Raw genomic sequence first — 19,526 nt, forward strand, 5'->3', positions numbered from 1 at the left:
TAATTGGAGACTTTAAATGCTTTAGCACTGCATGCCAGCTGCCAGCAGTCGCCGACATATGGCAAAGTGAGGACTGGAGTAACACGTTGCGTGTCCAGCTTTTATAAATTTCATGTAGCCTTTATAACTTTGTTCAAACAGCTGTTGTCTTTTGAGCACAGTGAGTAAATGAGAGCTGTCGAAAGGGCAATCTTTCAAGTGATACTGGACGCAATTAGAGGTCGTAGTACACCTTGTAGTAGCGTGGAGAGGATGGTAATAGATAATGAATGGTTTGAGTCAAAGACAAACAAAAAACAAACATATAAAGAAACCTTTTATGAGCTTCGCTTTAGTTTGACTTTAAATTTGCGGCCTTCGGGTTTTTTCTCTCCTTGCACCATCTCTTTTTACTCTCGCCTCCAAACCCGAAAGGGCAGCGAGGCGACGGGGAACAATAATTGATGAGCGAAAATTCTTTCGAGTCATCGGTCTTGGCAAATTGGCCGACCTCTCTGTCAAGGCCAGCGTGTGCGCACAACAAAACGAGACACTTGCTCTAAAAATTACATTATGAGCTTGTTTCAAAGTCAGGAAGAACGTGTCCTCAAATAAAAGACATGTCACGCGTAATTTAACGCGTCAGTGACGCGCTGATTGAGAAGCGGTACGCACACTGTCGAGGGGAGAAGTGGGGTCCTTTAGGTAATACAAGTTTTCCTGTCATAAACTTCAGGACGCCCAGACTTATCCATTTATAGTAGGAGACGTCTTTCCTTCTCGAAAATTATTTTTTCACACTCTAGCAACGTCTTGAGTGACAGCTCGCGAAAGGTGAGCATACATATTCTTTCGGATGCTAGTAATCGAAGAGATGTACTTACACGTGACACTCTATTACAGTCGACGCCGCCTACTAATGTGCTGTCACCTTAATTGATAATAACTGAGTTGACATGCTTTCTGCAGTGCTCTTTCTCATGACAGTATTCTTGCCATTTCGAACTAGTGGAGGGTCGCATTTCTTAAAAGCTGCGAAAAGAGTGAAAAGCATGCAATTAGGCACTTTCAAGGCTGAAGAAGTGTTTAATGCCGCGTCTGAACTTTTATGAAAAGAACCACATTTCTCGCCGCTAAAAAAATTTTAATATCTAAGCTGCCCGAAGAATGAAACCTTGATATGTATTGAAGACAAACTGTAGTCGTCTGCTTACTTTATTCGAAAATTCGGCTGTTCTGCAGTGCACACAACAAGACTCCTTAAAGGTGCAGTGAAGAGGAATCTGAACTCGTCTTTTTGCCGCGGGAACCATATCTACACGTTCCGAGCATTGTTAGAAACGTCAAATTATTGTCCTGTGTGGCCGATTTTCCTAATTAAATTGAGTTAACGTCCGGCAGCCGCCTTTTTTTTTTGTTGAATTTTCCCCGTACGGTGGGCGGAGTCGACCAACGTGTGGAGTGCCTTTCAGCCAGCTCCGTGAAGGCTTTTCTTTCGCTTTGGTTTGTTTTTTAGGTTTACGTGAATAAATAGTTCCATTCGCAGATAATATAGCCGCAAAACAAGCCCGCAGAAATAAAAATCTGTGCGGACTATTTGCTTTCGCGTATTACTATGTATTACTCCGCCGATGGCAGAGCGGCAAGCCTCCACGGAGCTGGCTGAAAGGCACTCCACGCGTTGGTCGACTCCGCCCACCGCACGGGAGAATAAAAAAAAATGGCGGGAGCCGGATGTTAATCCGATTTAATTGGGGAAATCGGCCACACAGGGCAATAAGTCGAAGTTTCTAAGAATGCTCGGAACGTGTAGATTGAGTTCCCGCGGCAGAAATACGAGTTCAAATTCCTCTTCACTGCACCTTTAATTTCAGCTTGAACTGCCAGTTACAGATTATCGTTCCTGTCAGGCTTTTCAAATATTATAAAAACTGCGCACTTTATTCGAAACTTAGAGCACAGAGCAAAAGAGTGCAATGAGAAGAAATTGAATTTGCAAATGAGAGGCCCTTGAGGAAAGGTGGTGGGGTAGTATCGATATAAGGATGTAAAGAAGTGGAATGTCTGGGTTTTCTCAACAGCGCCGCTTCGTGGCCAAAAATCTAGAAACGCGACCATACCAAGAACTTTCGATGAATTATCGGAGGCATGAAGAAAAAAAATATCGATTGGGCCTCACCTACTCGAATGGCTTCATAGCAGCGGCTGAGTGTTTCGACAGAGAAGGCGACATTTACTTGACGAAATAAAAATAAAGAATTCTTCAGACACGCGCACTCAACATTTTTTTAAAGAGGGAGCGATTTTTGACTTGGCTTCATTGATTTTATTCTATGGAACACAAGAAAACTGCAGGAAAGGGGCGCTTACTGCAGACTAGTCGCCAGGAGCAACGTCACGGCTTGGGCGACAACATGTGACGTCAATGCTTTGATTGATTTTAACTTTACGAATGGATACTTCTTGCATGTTGTGCTTGTGCGCTAGTTTTTGTGCCCCTGAAACTATAGAAGTTTCGCTTGCGCTATTATTTGCGACAACACTCAACTCAGGGAAATATGACTGAGCCGCTGACTTTGTTGTTTCGTGTGGGATAAAGTTCATTCGTACTCGTTGACATCAAAGCGCAGCTTACGCTTATTTGCATTAAACTAATTGTGAGCATGGCTGATGGACAGATAATCATCACCTGTCTCGCGCTTCTGTCGGAATTATTGATAAAGCTATGCTTTCGCGACCAGATCCGAAGTAAAGTGCAGTTCGTGCTCCCTGACACAGCAGAGGGGGCAGAAAAAAAGCGGCAAACTTCAAACTAGCACACTAATTTTTCAATACATTTAACACGAGCTTTTCTCCAAAATTTTTCACCGGTCGGTCGCACTGCGCCTTCCCTAATTGGGATCCTCGCGTGTTTTATCTTTTAGGTTTTCACAGGTGTAATGGAAATGGCGTGTCGCTGGAGGGCCCGCAGAATTTTTTTAAAGATTTCATTTTACTGTAGTATCACCAAGATCGCCAGAATCTGAAGAGCAGGCAGTGAAAAAAAGGAGAGGATATTTTCTACAGATCGACATTGTCACTACAGAAGAGTTCTTCTTTCAAGACAGAATTAATTTTGGCAATTTTCTGCCAAGGCAACACCGTGGAAAAGATTTATTGAGATAATTAAACTCTTTTGTGGTACAGAAATAAGTGTTGTTAATCTTAATAATAATAATAATAATAATATCTTTTATTCACTTCAATTCGCAAGTACATGCTCCAGCCCGCGTAAGCGTTATCGCTTGTGTGCGTGGCTGGGCAGCCGGAGTGTGAAGTACATGATCAGCGGTGAATAAAACACACACACACAAAAAAAAAAAAAAAAAAAGAGCTCGAACAAGACAGACTCAGAAATTGCTTCCGCAATGCAATAAAACATAAAAACACTAAAGAGCTGAAACCAGACAGACTCAGATACTGCTCCCGCGGTGCAAGGCGAATACATGAACAAAAAACATCGAATACAAGAAAGCATCCACCGTTTTCATGCACGAAATGACAACGCTGAGAACATGGAAAGAAAAAAAAAAAAAAATAGATTAAAAATTTATCACTCAGTATTACTATTCAACCACGATCGAAGAAACTTATTAAGTTGTTTTAATCCATTAACGCTCGGGGTTGTTTGTATCTTATTGAAGTAATAAGGAACATAATGACTGCGGGTTTTTTTCCCATAGTTGGTGTAAATCCGTGGTATGACGTATTTTTCCGACTGACGGAGAGGCCGTGCTTTAATGTTGTCGGTTTTAAAGACGCTGTGGAAGAAATTTTTGCGCAATATTTCAAAGATAAATTGCTTGTGTACAGGTAGCATCTCAAAATGTTCCATACTAGCTTTTACCGCTTTATCATGACAGCTAGTTCCGTAGGCGAGATTAGATGCAATTCTGTACAGTATGCGGCTTAGTATGTTTAGTTTATACAGTGATGCAGTTCCGTAAATGGTTATTCCATATCGCAATATGGATTCTCCTAAACCTTTATAAACCATTTTTCTAACCGACACATCGCAAATAGATCGCAGGGCATACATATAAACACACACCAAGCGCAAACGTTTGGCTAGCTCCTGAATATGAATGTTCCATGACAGAGTTTCGTCAAATGTCATGCCAAGATACTTGAAACTAGATTTAAGTTCCAACGGCGTGCATGAACAGCTTGTACAATTCTTATCATGAAGATATATATTAGAGCATGTACGAAGTTGTTTGTATGGACTATGAAAACAAAGAAGGCAGGTTTTTGAGATATTAGTATAAATCTGATTAGCGTTGAGCCATTCTATCAAAAAATGAACATCCTGTTGCATCCTGCCGCATGCTTCTTCATAAGTTTCACTTGGTACCACCAGAGCAGTGTCATCGGCATATAAAAAAATCTGAGAGCTTAACGGAAGATTGGTCACGTCATTGACGTAAATATTGAATAATAAGGGTCCTAACACAGAGCCCTGAGGAACACCAGTGTGAACATGTAACATTGTGCTGAACGATTCGCCTATTCGAACACATTGTTCTCGATCAGCAAAATAGCTCTTAAAAAACGACATGTAAGGACCTCTGAAACCAAAATGGTCGAGTTTAGCTAATAGTAAATTGTGATTAATAGTATCAAACGCTTTTTGTAAATCAATAAAAAGTGTAAGGACAATGTTATTTTTATCTATTTCTTTACATATTAAATCATGAAAATCTTCCAGTAGGCTTAAGGTACTTTTACCTTTGCGGAACCCATACTGGGCGGCATTTAATAGATGGTACTTATCACAAAAGGACGTCATATAGGCATGTACAATTTTCTCCATGATACAAGCGATGGCGGACAAGATCGCAATTGGCCTGTAATTATTAAAATCTCTTTTAGAGCCTTTTTTGTGCAAAGGTCTTATTAAACTTATTTTCATGTACCTATGAATATGTCCGGTTGTGAAAGTTCCATTAATAATACAAAGTAATATGGTTTTAAATCTGTCAAAATGCACTATGAGATCCCTCATCCTAACACCATCATACCCTGGCGATTTTGTGATTGACATTGTTTTCAATACATCCCGTAGTTCTAGCTCAGTAACAGTAGGCATGTAAGCTGAATGGATGTTCGAAATAGCAGCAGTAGTTTTCCTTATCGACGTTCCCGGTTTACACAAGGCGGAAACAGAATCTACAAAACGTTTATTGAATTCGGTAGCCAAGTCTTCACTGTTTTCGTCTGGAAATGCTTGTTCTAAGACGTTATCAATGCTTTTCTTGTGTGGTTTTCCTATAGTGCTCTGTACTAAGTTCCAAGTTTTTTTTACATCCTTGCTGCATGCCGAAAATTGATTTAGTTGGTACAGTTTTTTCGCCAGTCGTATTTTCGCTGTGATTTTGTTCCTCAGCTGCCTGAATTCTTCTCTTAGTCCCATGTCATGTGGGTGGTCATTGCACCTTCTTAAAAGTTTACTTTTAATATAGGATAATTCAATGATTTCTTTGTTTACCCAAGGACTTGCCTTATTTCTACGTGTCATCCGGACCTTCGTTTTTGAGGCGTTGTAAATTGATTTTAAACGTTCAACAAGGAGTTCGTAAGCATCTAAGTGATTGTGCTGTAAGAGCGAATTCCAGTCGAACGACTTGATTAGTTTATCTACTTTGCCATTATTAATTACAAGCCTTTCCGCAGGTTGCTCCTGTGCCTCTATTTTACTCTCTTTTAGCACCGTAAGAGAAACAAAATAATGATCAGCAACTTTTTCTTTGATAATACAGCCCCACGTCTCCTGTTCCATCACGGTTGTACTGATATGGTCAATGCACGTCTGTGTTAATCTGTTGCCAAGGAATTCTTCTCGCGTGTAGCCTTGAATTTTATTTTCCAAACCAAAACTAGCCAACAACGTTAGGTATTCGCTTACGCCTGCTTTGTCAGTTATTGAAATGTCAATATTGAAATCTCCAGTAAGAATCACACGTTTGTTTACTCCATATCTTTTAAGGAAACTACCCAGCTCCTCTAAAAAAACTATAATATTTTTGTTAGGAGGTCTGTAGATAGCACAAACTAACAATTCCTCATCACCGTTTGTGAGATTAAGAGCTATAACTTCTGCTTCATCGAAATCAACTTTCAAGCGTTCACAAAACCAAGAGTTTTTAACAAAAACTAACACTCCACCACCACGTTTGTCCTCCCTGCACAATGCACATGATTGATAGTTCGGTATATTGTAAAGAGATGATTCAAAATCCCTGATATTGATCTCAGTAAATGCTATGACATCCAGAACAGCTAAATAATTCTCAAGGTACATTTGTAACATGTTCCAATGTTTGCGAAGGCTTCTCACATTTGCATGGATGACATCAAAACTTATGCAGGGTTGAGCCGATACAAATTCCCGGCGCATCTCCATCCATTCACAAAATGAACGTACACTCGCAGTCATCACGTTATCTTGCACAAATCCGCTTCGTTTTCAACAGTAATAACAGGGGAACCTTCAATTTTCCTTACAAATATACGACCGTTTCGCACCCAAACATATTTGTACAGTTTATCAGTCGCAAGACGCTTTGCCATCCATCGAAGCTTCTTAGTTAGCATTGTTAGATTTTCATTAATGTAAATGTTCTCATCCTTGAGTGTGGTTCGTTTCGCAAGCCACTTTTCTCTTGTTTCCCTCCTGGAGAAACGTACTAATATGGGAGTTTCAGCATCGGCTTTGCCTTTCATCCTGTGCACTGTTTCGATTTCCTCATTGCTGGGAATGGGGAGTTCAAGTCTACCTGCAATTGAACTTATTATTGCCTTCAAGTCTTCGTTCTTGTTGTACTTGCTGAGGAAAAAAGCTGAGGAAAAAGAAAGCACACAGTTAAACAGTAATTCTTCGCAGAAGTTCTACTCAGTACTCATGCGGAGAGGTGACGCTTCAATTTCTGACAAATTTTAATTTAGTGTTTAAATGGGCTCCTCATTCTTGCCCCACTTAAACTGTGGACAAAACTAAAGAACACAGGTAGCTGAAAGTTAAAATGAAACGAGCAAATGCACAATGATAGACATGCGCACAGTCTAATATAAAAAAGTGGAGGCATCTTGAGTTGGCAAATAACAAAGACAAGTTGACCTATTTGGGGTGTAACTTACGTGGTCTGCAACTTGTAGTTTTCAGGTAAGTCTTCGTAGCTCTGAGCGCGCGGTAGATATCATTCAGTGCTTTATCACTGCGAGTTTATATGTCCAAAAATATTTTGCATTAATATGGTGTCTTACCTTTTTGGCATTTCAATATTTTGCTACATGTTTAACACCGCTAGCATTTTTGATGAAATACAGAAGCATTGGCTTTTTGTTCAGATGAGCCGGCACATGATCTTTTTGCCACTACGGCTTTTATTTGTCCTTGTGATTAAACAGTGAAGTTGTTTGGATTTACTGCCACTATCCTCGATAAGTTTTGTTTTATTTTTGGCATGAAAATTGTGTCAGTTACCCGCCGTGGTGGCTCAGTAGTTAAGGCGCCCGGCTGCTGACCCGGAAGACGCGGGTTCGATCCCGGCCGTGGCGGCCGAATTTCGATGGAGGCGAAATTTTAGAGGTCCGTGTGCTGTGCGATGCCAGTGCACGTTAAAGAACCCCAGGTGGTCAAAATTTCCGGGGCCCTTCACTACGGCGTCCCTCATAGCCTGAGTCGCTTTGGGACGTTAAACCCCAACAACCAAACAACCAACCAAACAACCAAACAAACAACCAAACAAACAACCAAACAAACAACCAAACAAACAACCAAACAAACAACCAAACAACCAAACAACCAACCAAATAAGCAAACAACCAAACAGACACAATTGTGTGGGCTTTTACGGCTCCTATGTGAAGTCTACCTCAGTGAAATGCGTATAATTTTACCACTCGCCACCTCATTGTACGTTACTTTTTTAGGTCCCATAAATGCATACAACCTGCGTACAATACAAATTGCACCAAGCTGTGCAAATGTGTGGCTGCGACGCCTACTTTCGGGATAGGTAGAAAAACAAAGTCAAAACGAACAGAAAACTCTAGGCTCGGTAACACTGCCTAGGCCCATTAAAACCTTTAGTCCGAGACTCCTTGTCTCATGATTTTGCGATCTTTAGATGGTCCTTTTATGGTTTTAGAAATGCGATTTCTGAAAACATTTAATTTTCAGCACATCCTAAGGTTAAAATGTCAGCCTTTTCTTGTGCTTCAATAACCCCCCATCAACCCGGCTTTCTGAATTCCTAATGTCTGCTGCTGAAATATTATGCTGACTAGAGGTGAAATTTTAGTGTTCGTTGGCTTTCTTGTAGAAAAGAAAAGAAGAGCTCGTACTAAAATCAGTCTTCGAAATAGAAAGTTTTCAAAGGCATGGTAAGAACAGACAACCAGACATTCACTTGAGAGACTTGCCTCTAAAATTTCCCGGCACACTAACATCACAAAGAAGCGAGCGACAACCACCCACAAAGGAGCAACAGATGTGGGTTGTTTTATATTGTACATAAGTTCCCACGTTATGAACATTTTCACGTGTACGGTGCCGAAAACTTACACCAGGCGACATGCAGCTCCTACAGAGTGGCGCGTGTTTCTAGGCAGCTGCTTTTCTGGCTACGCGTCGACGCATTCTTACTAGTATTTGTGCGCTGTGCCCCCTCTCTATATTTTGATTTCAACTCTTAAGCGCAAGCCAAAACTGCTATCGTCAGCGTCTTGGAGTAGACCGAAGCTTCCGTTTCACTGAATGCTAGATGTGTTCGTTTGTTTTTGGGCTTTTTTCCCCGGACGTTTGTTCACGTTGGCCCCCGGAGAGTCAGCGGTTATTTCGCTTGCTGGTCCAGAGTTTTGAGCGGTGTGTCTCCTCCGTTTGACTCGACCCACATTTGTCGAAGAACAGCCGCGATCTAAATGTGTCTCTCTCTTTATTTTTTTTTTTCGGTGCAAACCGTAGTTTGCCTCAAATAGGATAAAAGGGGTCAATGAGCAAATGCATCCAGGGAATGTGCATATGTGGGCGCAGTAGCGAGTGGGAAAATATTGTAAGCAGGCGTAAAAAAACAAGGGCTGTAAAAACCTAGAGAAAAAGAAAAACGGCACATATTTCAGGCTCGCTTTTCATATACTTGTTTGAAAAAGAGAAAAACAGAAAACGCAGAAGTTGTCTTTCTGTGACTTCGCAGCCGAGGTATCGATTCAGCAACCTTTGTCGGTGAAATATTTGACACCGTCGCACTCAGTTGGCCGTTAAAGGCAGATCAGCCGGGACCTGTCTCCCCAATTTCTGCGTATACGCGCACATAGGTTTTTCACCTTGTATTTTTGAGCTGCCCCAAACCTTCCCTTTATGGTCGTCTCTGTTCTCATCCGCCGTCAACCGCAGGAAATCTACGCTATTCGTGAATGGAGAGGAGTGAAAGAAGGTGCGAAACGAAAGGCATAGGCAGCGCGCAACAAGGCGTTGAAAAGAAAGCGATCGGGCTTCGACGCACCCGGACGCATTCGCTGATGCAGGCGCTCAACTTCTGAGGGCATGGCGTTGCCAAAGAAATCTCGTGCGCTTTTCGCCCCCCCCCCCCCCCCCCCCCAAAAAAAAAAAAAAAACCAATACAAAACAAAAAAGAAAACGTTTTAAGCGTGCCTTGCATCTGAGTGCATGCTATGAAACCCCGTGCGTGTGTGCCGCATGGTTGCGACTGTCGCTGACGACCGAAACATTTCAGGCTGTCATGGCCTTCACTCAGTATGGATGAAAATTGGCGTAGACGAGGGGCCCTGAAGGCTGTAGGAAAGGAGGCCAAGATTACTGGGCTATAAATAGATGCTTTCCGTCACGTATGTGCTGTTATGGCAGGCACATAAAAGCTGGGACTAAAGTGACAGACAGTAAAGAGTGTGAAAAAAAAAGCCCTACGCGAAACTCACTAGATGGCGGACTTTTTTCGTTCTTTCGTTTTGCAGTAGTAGATCACGCACCTTCCCTGATGTAAGTGGCGTGGCCGGCGTTGAAAATATTTCGTGTTAATCAGGTAGCAGACGAGATAGGTTATTATCGGTCCGAGCTTTACTAGGAAGATAACGTGATACATGAACGATTTCAGGAGTACTTCATCTGCTGTTGCGTGAATCACGTGAGTATTGATAGTAAGGTGTGGTATTAGAATTTAACGTTCCAAACCTACACGGGTTATGTGTGAAGCCGTAATGAATAGCTCCGGATTAACTTCGACGACCTGGGGATATTTAGCTTGCACTGACATCACACGGTACATGGCTGCCTTGCGTTTCGCCTCCGTCGAAACGCGCTGTGGCAGCTGGGATTGAACCCGCGTCCTCGGGCTCAGCAGCCAAGCGCCCTAACCACTGAGCCATCGCGGCGGGGCGGTGAGCATGTGGGGGAGGAAAAGGGCGTGCGATGTAACTGTCATTGTCGCATCGAGTGAGGGAACTTTCGTCCTTCATAAAGTTTATCACGCGCCATACATTTGGTGCTCATTATAAAAATCTCGCATTATTTTTTTATCCAGTCCCTTAAAGCGGGTGTTATCTTCTTTTCTAACATCCATGGGCGCTTTTATAGAAACGACGATTTGCACTTTCGCCCCTCTTTGCTTCCAAACGCCGGCCACATTTGTCTGTGCTCTGTTTTATGGTGTTTCAAACGAACAACACTGAATGGCGCTTGGATCTTGGCAACCTGCCATATTCTGGGTGCCGCTGTTAAAAGGAGCAGCGTTCTTGCGCCCTCGTAAAAAAAAAAAAAAAAATTGAGGCTGATTTTTTTCTAGTTTTTTTTTAGGGGGAGCGAGGGGGTGATTGCTATTTCACGCTTGTGTGAAAAAGAAGAAAAAAGTTGCAGCCACGCCTTGGACGACTCAGAGGGCTTAATCACGGAATAGAATCAGCGGGCACAAAGCACAACACCGCCATGATGGTTAGCTGAGTGAAACTCAGCTCGAAATCTCTTCGGCACCTTGGGCCTTGACGGCGTTTGCCACGTTGCGATGTACACCTTATTACTGAGTCACAACAGCGGCTCGTAGAATAACGAGTAACGCGAATAAAAATTCTGCGCCATTTGCATATTTCTCAACTTGTAGGCCCGGACCGCAACTGCTGTGGGCGCGTGGGTGATTGATTACGCTTAAGTGGAAGCGAATCAGTAAGGGAGGCACTGGGGAAGTAGAGGGGCACGTCAGGCGCTGTGGGCTTGAACAAGTGGCGCGCCAGCAAAGTACGGAAGCTGCATTGTTCCCCAGCTCACCGCATAGAGCTGGGGTAAGGTCTCTGACGTGGAAAACAAAAGATCCGTGAGCAGCGAAAAATTCCCACAGAGAGCACGCCCACAACAGCGTGTAACGATGAGTATTTGCACCCGCTGAGACTAAGGGCGGTTTCGAACTAAATTTCAAGAGAGAATTCGTGCAGAAGTTTTACAAATATTTCACAACAAACGTGTGTTGAAACTAGGGCTGTCTACTAGCTTATCAGCTCGCATTTCAGTCACTTGACTTAGTTCTTAAAACCGATTGTCGCTGCTAAAAGAAACCTTCGAGTCCTACTTAACCCTTATGAGATGTGAGTGCGCTCTTGCGGCACTTGGGACTTTAAAATTGAGAAACTTTGACGTAGAGTAAAGGCCTACTCAAGGCAAAAGATCTGTGTAATTGTCTTAAACTGCCCTCCTGCACCGTTTATGTTCAGAACTACATATTTAAATTCTTAATCCGGGATGAGCTAGCACCAGCTTTCGATCAATGATCCATTTTACACTTTGCACTGAAATAATGCCAAAAATTCTCTATTAAAAGGCAAGCATGCCGCTGAAAAGAAGGCTAATAATTATGTGGGAGGGCCGTTATGTTTTCAGCACTTCTGATCACTTTGTATACTTCCTAATTTATGGATTTATGGATCATGGTCCGGTGATGATGCGAAAAATTGTCAGGCTTGCCCGCACAACCATTTCAACAACCGGAGTTGCGCAAACTAATAATCAAGTCCTGAAATGTTAATGATAGAAATTTTATTTTTTTATGATTTTTTTTTTGAATACCAGGCTTGAGCACTTTCACCAGGGCTGTTTCTGCGTACCTCTGAAACATAACTGACCCTATTAGTGCGGAGTACCTCCTCGCCAACTTTGTTACGCGGTATCCAGGTCCTCGTTCCAGGATAAGCTGGCTTGAAAAACAAGCTACACTGACAGGTAAGCCGACATTGTAAGGTGAGAAAAGCTTAGCGTGCTAGGTTTGTCTTGAACGAACTAAGCGACATTAATTCATTAAACGCTGTTTTTACTCTGTCTCTGTTGTCGTCCCTTCCTTAGTTTTATTCGCGCTGTTACATAAGTTACAATGAACCGGCTAGCCCAGCAAGCAAGCATTCTGACATTATTTCACGCAGTAAGCTAAACTAAGCCCAACGGAGATAGAAATGTTGTCCAAGGAAAACTAAATAATGGGAGACTGCACTGCAGCAGGCACTGCAACCACTCATAACAAGGGCACTTGTGAAGTTAAAATTAAGGGATTACTGCGACTAGGCCTGTGCCAGTTCAACAAGTCAAGACGAGCAGAAGACGCTTAAAAAGTCGTCAGTAAAAAGCAAGAAGCGGCCAACAGAAGGCGAAATAGCTGGCAGCAGTCCCGAAGACTACCAACAATGCTCTCAATAATGATGTTCGGGGAGCTTTTTAAGGAGAGTGCTGCAAGCAGGGGAGGCCATATAGAGTTATATAAAGGCTGAAAGCGGAAGAACAAATGTAAATCTACTGCGACGCACGACGAGAGCAGCTGCGAATTGCACAACGCAGCAGTGGTCTTTGTTCGCGCGCCGGCACCACTTTCCTTTGTTCTTCCCCCTCGCACAGGACATATTCTTTTTTGGTCATTTTTAAAACTCTAACCCATTCAACTCGCTTAAGGGGGTGAAAATTTTATGTCCCTTCCTGGCTGCTTCCATTTTCTCATTATGTTTTGGACACCGACATCGAAACATGCGCCGCTCATCACAAAGTCCAAAACTCGTGAGCAGAAGCTAACTGGGAAGGACGCGTATGACAAGGGTGATGGTGCTGTTTTTGGAAACCCTTCAAGAGGAGACACCGCTTCCCCCTTCCTACGGGACAAAAGGACACTCTTTTTGTTCACGAGTGCGACCGACTAACGAGGGGAGGATCCTGCGCGCAACAATGAGCGTAGGCGCACGGGCCTTCCACGGCGTCCCGAATGAGCGCGCCCTCGGTGACGCAGTTCTGTGGAGCTCCTCAGACGGCTTACATACTTGCCCGTTTTGAGAACGCATCTTTCTTTTTCTCGGCTGCCTTAAGCTTAAGCGGCAACTGCGAAAAACGTGGTGTAAACTGGGACATATCGGTCGACTGTGTGGAGCAGACGAGTAATGTCTTTTAATTTTCGTATTTTTGGATGTCGAAACAGTAAATTCTTGAGCAAGAAGGACACACTCGATTATATTTTTGGATATGAAACTATATTATCCTTAACTCCACAGAGATTTCTCGTTTGTAGCCTCCAACAGGAACTGACATGGTCTTTTATACAGTGAAAAAAAAAAAAAAAAATGAACGGCATGTTGGTCAATAATTTTTGTGTAGAAGGCCTTTCAACAGTTTGCACCAGAACGCTCAGCGACAACAGCGACAGTTGGCCGCTATTTAACTAGGCTGGCGGCCAAGAGAAAGCTGCTTTTTTTTCTGCCGTGCTGATGGCGGTACTTCACAAAGTGCTCTCAAGCCCGAATCCTTCGTGTAGCACAACTTCTATACGTGGCTCTTCTTTGCCGTGTTTAACGAGGTCAGCTGGAGTTGTGCTGTCGCAAGAGCTGCACGGTGCCGTAGTGTGAAGGGCTTACCGTGGAGAGGGCCTAGCTGTATCAGCAACGGACCCCTGACGGTGCCGGGGCGCCTTTGTTGTTGTCGGCACCCTTTGTGCTCGGAGCCGCTGAGTCGCCGGCACGAAACCATCAAAGCCCCCGAACAGCGGGCAACACTTGCTTCCGTTTTTCATCTCACACCAAATAGTAGCTTTGTTCTGTTTCGAAACAGCGTCCATTCGCGCGAGGTAAAATGACTGGGTTGGATAGAAGGCGCTAAACGCCTGTCGTAACCACTTTATGAAAGAATGTTTAAAATTCCACGGTAGAGTGCTTAAAGTTCGATGACCCTGTGTCACGGTGTTTTTTCGCTTTTTAGTTTGGGTTCTTCACTTGGTTCTTTGCTGATTTGAGACCGCTTCCACCTTTGTACTTGTCGAGTACATTGTTATTCTCTTTCAGGTAACCTCACTTTCCGCGGTGAGCCTTTACCAGATCACACCTCAAACCGAAACTTGTACATCTGATGTAGGGAGGGGGCCACTAGTACAGGCTCGGTATAGCATTTATGGGACGGTGCGCGGATACCCACTACAAGTGAGGAAAGCCGGAATCGCTTGGTTGCTGGGCTGGATCATCGCTCACGCGGAATCCAACCCTAGAATGAAAAGCAATTTATTGCACCTTAACCCCCTAATGCACGTCTTATCGCCTATCAGTCAGAGCGTAAATATGGGAATAATTTTCGTTCCCGCTCGCAGAGCTTTAATAATTGCTGGTATAATTGCAGAACCTGCATTTTCGAACATATTTATCAAAGCAAAGTCGAAGCGTCAGCTTCGAGAGATGCCAGAGGCCTACTGAAATATATAAGCATGCAAAAGCTGAGCTCAACGGCAGATTAGTCTAAAATTTTTGGGTTCTTAACGCTGCATTGGCAGGTGATGGAGCAGTTTTGAATCTGGCGCTCAATTGCATATGCCTGCATATTTATGCCCAGTATTATCGTCCTTAATCAAAATGGCTAAATTCAGTTATGTCATCTTTTTTTTTATCCTAATGCATAACCAAGTTTTCTACATTTCTGCAAGAAGGGTTCATTAGTGATGGAATCTTGGAATTTCAGAACTTTTATCCAATGTTTTCAATGCACGGACATTAAAGAGTAATATGTGCTAAAACAGATAGTTTCCCAGCATGAGCTGATGCATGCGCGGCGTGTGCGTAATCCTACGTTGGATGACAAGAAACCCGTCTCAAAAAGGCTAATGTCGGTCTTTGATATTGATAGACTCGTTCCATTAATACATGTGTTGTCATTCTTGACAATAATGAAGCCAGAAAATATTGTTTTTTACAGTCACGAGCACGTAGGAGAAACAGGCTGCTGTATCAAAGTCAACGTTAATTATTTTAGCTGCACTTGTTTCTCTAATTTCAGCGTGGGCATCACTACCTACATGCATTAAATCATCTTGTCATCTGGTTCACTTCAGAACCTGCTTAAAGCTCACTTACTCATGTCGAGTTAACAGTTACTTTCGTGCTTTATTTGCTTATCTTACTGTAATGCACTTTTGTTACAATGTCAGCAGTTTCTAAATGTGTTCAGGTATTTTTATACTGTTTTGCTTCGGCTTGTACAAGGCCTAGCTACCTCTATTTGTAATTCAATACCTTTTCTGAGCAGTTGTAAATTAAGTGTTTGCTGCGTATTTTTTACCGGAGATATCGCTGATAATTTTACTTTGGTACCTTATTTACTTACTTTCTTGATGCAACATTGTCTCAGATGATTCCACCAATATGCCTGAAACCTCTATCAGTGCTGTCCTGAGGGAAGGCACCAACTCTTCGAATGGCCGCCGTGGTGGCTCAGTGGTTATGGCACTCGGTTGCTGACCCGAAAGACACGGGTTCGATCCCGGCCGCGGCGGTTGAATTTCGATGGAGGCGAAATTCTGGAAGGCCGTGTACTGTACGACGTCAGTGCACGTTAAAGAACCCCAGGTGGTCGAAATTTCCGGAGCCCTCCACTACGGCGTTCCTCATAAAATGAGTCGTTTTGGGACGTTCAACTCCATAAAACCAAACTAAACCCAACTCTTCGAACGTTTTACTCTAGCGATATCACGCTGCAGATATTCAAGAGTGTGGATGTGCACATCCGCAACAATCTCTGTTTATTCATGGTCATTGCCCAGGTTAAATCTTTTTTTCCCCTGCACCGTTTGTCACGGCTGCATCACTCAGGCGATGTCCATTTGCATTTACACTCTTTGCAGGGGCACAGGCACTGGTGTCGTCATCATCTTCATCTTCAGCCGCGTCGTTGTCACCTCCCCGCTGCCCGCCGGTCTGGGACTCGATCCACTGCTGGCCGCCCGTGGAGGCCGGGAAGATCCTGACGCTGCCCTGCCGGGAGGTCTTCGGAAGGCTCAACTACACGCAGCACGATGTGCGCTGGGGAGCCGGTGAGTGGGTTTCCCTGGAAGACAAGTGATCTACACAACGGCGGTCAGTCCCTAAAGAACCTTGTCCACGTTTTGGACTCCCACGGGTGTTTCTGTGAACATCGTCATTCCCGAGTACTGTCAGTCACGCGGGAAGCTCGACATGCACTTCGCCTCATTGCATGCGCGATTCGCAAAGTGAGCCCAGGAACAAAACGCATTTGATGAAGCAGTCGCCTCATAGGGCGCTGGTTTGAAGGATGGAAGCGAGCAGTAAGCTTTTAAAAAGTGCGCTAAGCTCACCTCGGTGTTTTTACTCGCACCTGCGCTCTCGAGCAGATCTTTCCTCACTGCCCGCTTTGAGAACACCGCCTTGATTCCTATTCTAGCTGCGTGAAGAAACGAAATCAAGATCCATGACGTAACGCAACACAGGCGCTGCTATTAACTGAATTCTTTGTAAACAGAAAAGGACAGTACACATGCCTGTGGTAAAACAAAAATACAAGAAAATCATTCATTTTCTGTGTGCAGAGAAGGCACTGTCATTTAATTCTGTAAGGCCCAACCCCCCGCCAAAAAAAAAGAAAACAACAACAAAAACAAAACAAAACAACAACAACAACAACAACAAAAAAAAAAAGATTGCTGCTGGTTTATCATTGCTAACCTCGAAATATATTGCGAAAGTACATTTTCGCTGGTGGACACCAACGCCACGCATCACGCGATTGAAAACACATTTCTTTTCCTTTCGTGCCTTGTGCACAGATGGAAGTTGATGAAGACGTCGACGTGCAATGCACAACGTGAGTGTGTGCTGCAGTTTAACGTGAAGCGTGATCGGCTGCAGCGATAGCCTTTTGCGGTCGTGCAGTGGCCAGCGCGGGTGACCTGTTCTCGCCGCTGCGGGTTCGAAGCGCAGTCGCGGGAATATTTATTGTACTGCTTCAGGTTGGCCAAGGGGGCTCTCACTGAACGTCTCGTTAGGCTACATCACACATCGGCATTTTCCAGGTTAGGAGGCCAGTAGTGCCTTCACAATAAATAAAGAAAACAGCGCTGATTTAAAACAACCTCCCGTATTATCTCTTCGAAGGTAACAAGTTGCCAAAAAAAACGATATCTCATTATCAAGTTTGCCGACAGAAGGCTTCGCAACACACACGTCGGCATCATTTTTAGACAGTAATTCCTCTGCCAACTCCCTATACATCTGATCGCGGTGGGTGAATAAGACGCTTTGTGAATCTAAATGAGGAAAGCAGCCTTCGCAATCGCTGATATGCACGGCACTTTTAGAAGACACTGCGCCTTTCAACGACCTGCGGTGCTCTGCTAGCCGCTCGTTAATGCATCGGCCAGTCCGGCCGATGTATTTCTTGCCCCATGAATGTACGCTACTCCCGTTTTACACACGGCAAGCCTTTTTCTGTGGGCTCCCTTGCACCTTTGTCTTGCTTTGTCAATTTCACTTTATATCATAATTATTTTAACCTTCTATATTGGGTTATATATCAGTATTTTTTTTTTTTTGGGGGGGGGGGGGGCGGGGTGGGGGTTATGACATATAAAATGAAATGGCACCCTTATCTGCATGCGCAGAAGGAATGATTTCCTTGTATTTTCTTGTGCCTGATGCCTATGAATTATTTTCCCCGTCAGTAACAAAATCTCTTCATAGTCAGCTTCAGGGCTGTGTTACGTCTTTGCTGTTGTCTTTATTTTTCTCGCGCTGCTAAAATATGAATTATCTGCAACAGCTGGCCCAGTCTTCTCTTAGTTAAAACCGTCTTGATTAGAAGACGCGCCAGTGGATGCCACAGAATGCACAACAGAAACTTGAAAGCGCTCCGAATAAATCCGTGACTTGTGCAGTTGTTGTGAAACTTAGCTGAAACGTACAAACATTTCTAAAAAAGGTGGAACAAAATTACTTGTTTGTTGCAAAGCATGGCTGTTGCCACCTTTCAAAATGAAGAACTATAATTTCCCGGCTCCTCGAAGTTAAAAATTAAGCCGCGTAAGATTATTCATGCGGACTTCATTAAAATGTTTCCCCTTAATGGCAGTTTCTTAAGGCTTGTTTTATGCAGGCGAAATTACGACTTCACTATTACTGCTTTTAATTCCCCCACACCCCTTTTTCGCCGTATATGGATATGGGAGTGGGTAGCGTGCTGCTAGCTGTGAGATGCAATCACTGGCGGCCCTCGGCGGCATGTAGCAGCTGAGTGGCGATATGTTTTCGGAGGCGTTCTCAGCCGACTACGCTTCTCTGGTTCCCCGCGCCAAGTGCCGAACCCGCCGCTGCTTAGCGGAGGAAGATTACTCGCCTTCTGTCGTCCTTGAGAGCTCCGTCGGAGCCGGACTCACAGCTGTCTCCCACCAGCCTGGCTTCGAGACCCTGGGCAAAACCGCGCAATCAATTTGTCCGATTTCCTCTTTGGTGGCTGTTCTTATTTTGGGAGCCTGACAGGCACTAGGGTTTTTTTTTTCTTTTTTGAAAGAAAGGGGAGAGATCAACGGCATATCTAAAGAAAGCGAATGCTACTGGCATTCAGAGACTCGAAGTTATAAACGATTCCTTCTTTGTTCCCTTGTGTCTCTTGGCCATGAGAATATCATGATTAGCTCTTCTGCATGAAAGTTACGGTAGCTGTCTGGAATTTTGTTTGGATATACTAATTTCTTGTCGCAAGCCTTTCTGAAAGTCTTAGTTTGTACCACCGCTCGTTGTTGTATAGCCGGGAGTAAACAGCTAATTTGTCGCTGTCAAGAGTTCCCGCTCTTTCTCTGCTCGCACTAGTTCTATTTCTTCTGCGTCGAGCCGTTAGAAGGAAGCGGAGGACACCAGTTCTTAGGTCTTCGCAGCGTGGCCATTGAAATCGATATTCCCACCGCGCCCTTCAACGTCTCTTCGTGCATTAAGGCTGTCTTTCGTCTTTCGCACACTGTGAAGTTAACCAAGGCCTGCGCACATTGACGCCTATAGCCCGCAGTCTCTGGCGCGTGTCCCGTCTAGGCAGTGTCTTTCAAGGCCTGTGCGTGTACGGACATCCGGGACTCCACTGATCTCGAGCTTTGTCAACGGCGTCTCCGGCGCGCGAATCACGATGCCTGATGCAGACTCTGTATGAGTTTACATCTTCGGCGGGACTTCCCAGAAGTGTCTGTCCAAGGGCCTTCGCGATTATAATGTCGCAATCG

At 44.0% G+C, this 19,526-nt stretch overlaps 1 protein-coding gene across 1 annotated transcript in view; it reads left to right on the forward strand.

The window, feature by feature from the left end:
• Positions 1 to 19,526, forward strand: part of LOC149341727 (corticotropin-releasing hormone receptor 1-like) — a 177,014-nt gene that overhangs the window by 62,655 nt on the left and 94,833 nt on the right. The window contains exon 2 of the mRNA XM_089543891.1: positions 16,149 to 16,337. Within this exon, the coding sequence (XP_089400017.1) occupies positions 16,149 to 16,337 (189 nt within the window). The remainder of the gene's footprint in view (positions 1 to 16,148; positions 16,338 to 19,526) is intronic.

Source organism: Amblyomma mixtum, chromosome 5 (assembly GCF_055824585.1).
Source record: "Amblyomma mixtum isolate Tamu chromosome 5, ASM5582458v1, whole genome shotgun sequence".
In the NCBI taxonomy this organism is placed as follows: Eukaryota; Metazoa; Arthropoda; class Arachnida; order Ixodida; family Ixodidae; genus Amblyomma; species Amblyomma mixtum.